This window comes from Octopus bimaculoides, chromosome 4, assembly GCF_001194135.2.
Source record: "Octopus bimaculoides isolate UCB-OBI-ISO-001 chromosome 4, ASM119413v2, whole genome shotgun sequence".
NCBI classification, from domain to species: Eukaryota; Metazoa; Mollusca; class Cephalopoda; order Octopoda; family Octopodidae; genus Octopus; species Octopus bimaculoides.
In genome coordinates this window covers 92,241,649-92,243,833 of record NC_068984.1, presented here as the reverse complement: position 1 = coordinate 92,243,833, position 2,185 = coordinate 92,241,649, and the positions used below count along the sequence as shown (strand labels likewise).

General features: G+C 35.0%; 1 protein-coding gene across 1 annotated transcript in view; it reads right to left on the bottom strand.

Annotated features, from left to right (window-relative positions):
* The window catches only part of LOC106879865 (cartilage matrix protein), a 54,123-nt gene that overhangs the window by 1,308 nt on the left and 50,630 nt on the right, over positions 1-2,185 (bottom strand). Inside the window, exon 13 of the mRNA XM_052967643.1 lies at positions 621-647. Coding sequence (XP_052823603.1) covers positions 621-647 — 27 coding nt within the window. The remainder of the gene's footprint in view (positions 1-620; positions 648-2,185) is intronic.

Sequence of the window (2,185 nt, the reverse complement as noted above, 5' to 3'; positions counted from 1 at the left end):
CTATTCGCATATATATACATATGCATATGTAGGCACAGGACGTCACGAAACGTGTACAACAAAAAAGTAAGAATCACGAGTACGTGGAACATGGACTATTCTTTCGAACAACCAAAGGCACAAATGGAAAACAAAACAAACAACATAAAGAACGACCCTTCATCAGTTGTCGGCTGTTTTTCTAGTCTCGTATTTCGAGCATTTAACAACAATATACGCTTTCGATAAAACAGTTGTCCCCGCAAAGCAAATTAAATAAAATTTGGGATTTTGCGGAGGGTCAAATTGGTAACACAAACAAGATAGTGAAAACAAATAGGAAGGGCTGCTAAGCTTAAACAAGATTGTGGTGGTGAGCACGTAAATCAAGCTAGGATAGGAGACGAACAAGAATACGACTTCCTTGTTCCAGCTACCACGGAGAGAAAGAAAGAAATATGGCCGATGGTCATGTGGGAGCCACGTTAGCAAGGGAGGAGGAGTGAGAGAGAGAATGTGACAGAGTAATAGGATAGAATAGTGGGAGAAGAGGAGGTAAAAGAATAAGAGAGAAAAAAAGAGAAAAAAACGAATGAGCAAAAAGATCGTATAGATTGCGCATTAGAATTATTAAAACTTACTTGGAAGAGGATTCCTGCCGTTCAATCCTATAATAATATAAATAATATATGTATGTATTTATATATACATATATGTATGTGTGTGTGTGTGTGTGTGTGTGTGTGTGTGTGTGTGTGTGTGTGTGTGTGTGTGTGTGTGTATGTATTCACATACTTTTTCACATCTACAGTTTTGTTTACTTTGTGGCATAAAAACGTAAAAGGAGACAATAACATATTATGATAATTTATATTGGATAAAGAACGGACCACAAATTCTTTCGAATATTTAATCTCACCATATCGCAACAAGAGGCAGAAATAATTATCTTTGTATAAAGAAATATATTTTTTTATTTACCAATTATTAGTATTTTCCTTTTACAACTTCCCACATCTTTTCTACGTTTGACGTAACACTAGAGTTATCCTGATTTCTTAAGGAAAAATAATGATTGTAAAGTCTCTACTTAAAGTTACATGCGTTTGAGCCTAAGTAAATAAAAGTATTCATGTCAGTTGTTACGTCACATTGATATAAAATATTATTGTTTTTTCAGAGTAGTTTGAGAATTGGAAGATAAAACATTCAATCCTACATTGCCTGGAGCATTATAAGAAAAGTATCATCATACTCAAATGAGAAGCAATGGATGCGCGCTTTACTGTGCCGAATTTTGGGAAATCCTTGTATATCCAAAGAATGTTCTCAATAAATCGAAAGAGCTAAGATTAGTGTACTTGCATAATATTAGACGTACATTCGCATACTTTAAACCCGTTACGTAGTCAGCCTCTAGCAGCACCCTGATGTAGTTGCATATCCCCTGACGTGATGTAAAGCTGTATGTATTAATTGAGAAATAATGTGAACCTATATAATGCGCCTTCTAATTAGGTATCCTTTATATCTTCATCTCATAAATGGTATAGTTGGTAATCCAGCATGTGATTCCTAAGTTATATGTCGATTTTTTTTATCTGTTGTTTATTATTTATTTGTTATATTTTGTTTATTCTAATGTCGCTTGTTGCTACATTTAATTTTATATTTTACTTTCTATAGTTTATATCTACGGCGGTCCGTTGAAAAGTTCATAGGCTGACGAAGATACTCTCATGGAATATGACCAAATGAGGTTTATTTTTCAACATAGCCTCCAAGCGGTCCAAATGCTCTGACACGTCTATTTTAAATGTGATTCTCGTGTAAAATCAATGTTACAGAGTGTGATAAAGCTGGACTTTTGAATTACTGACTTCTACAGTTTCCATTACAAGGAAAAATGTTCTTATAAACAGTTTCAATAACAGGTGACGGAGCGTCCTAAGGTTTTTAAAAATGACACTTGCATAAGCTGTTACATAGTAGAATCGAAACTGGGAACTTCAAGCCCACGGAGTGATTACTAAACTAACCAGTCATGCTGTGCCCATTCATGCATACATGTTAGAAGCTTGTGGAAGAGTTAGATCACTTCCTAAATTCAGTAAACCCGTGCAAAACATATATTAACATAATACTTACACGTAGTACGTGTGTGTGTGTGTGTGTGTGTGTGTGTGTGTGTGTGTGTGTGTGTGTG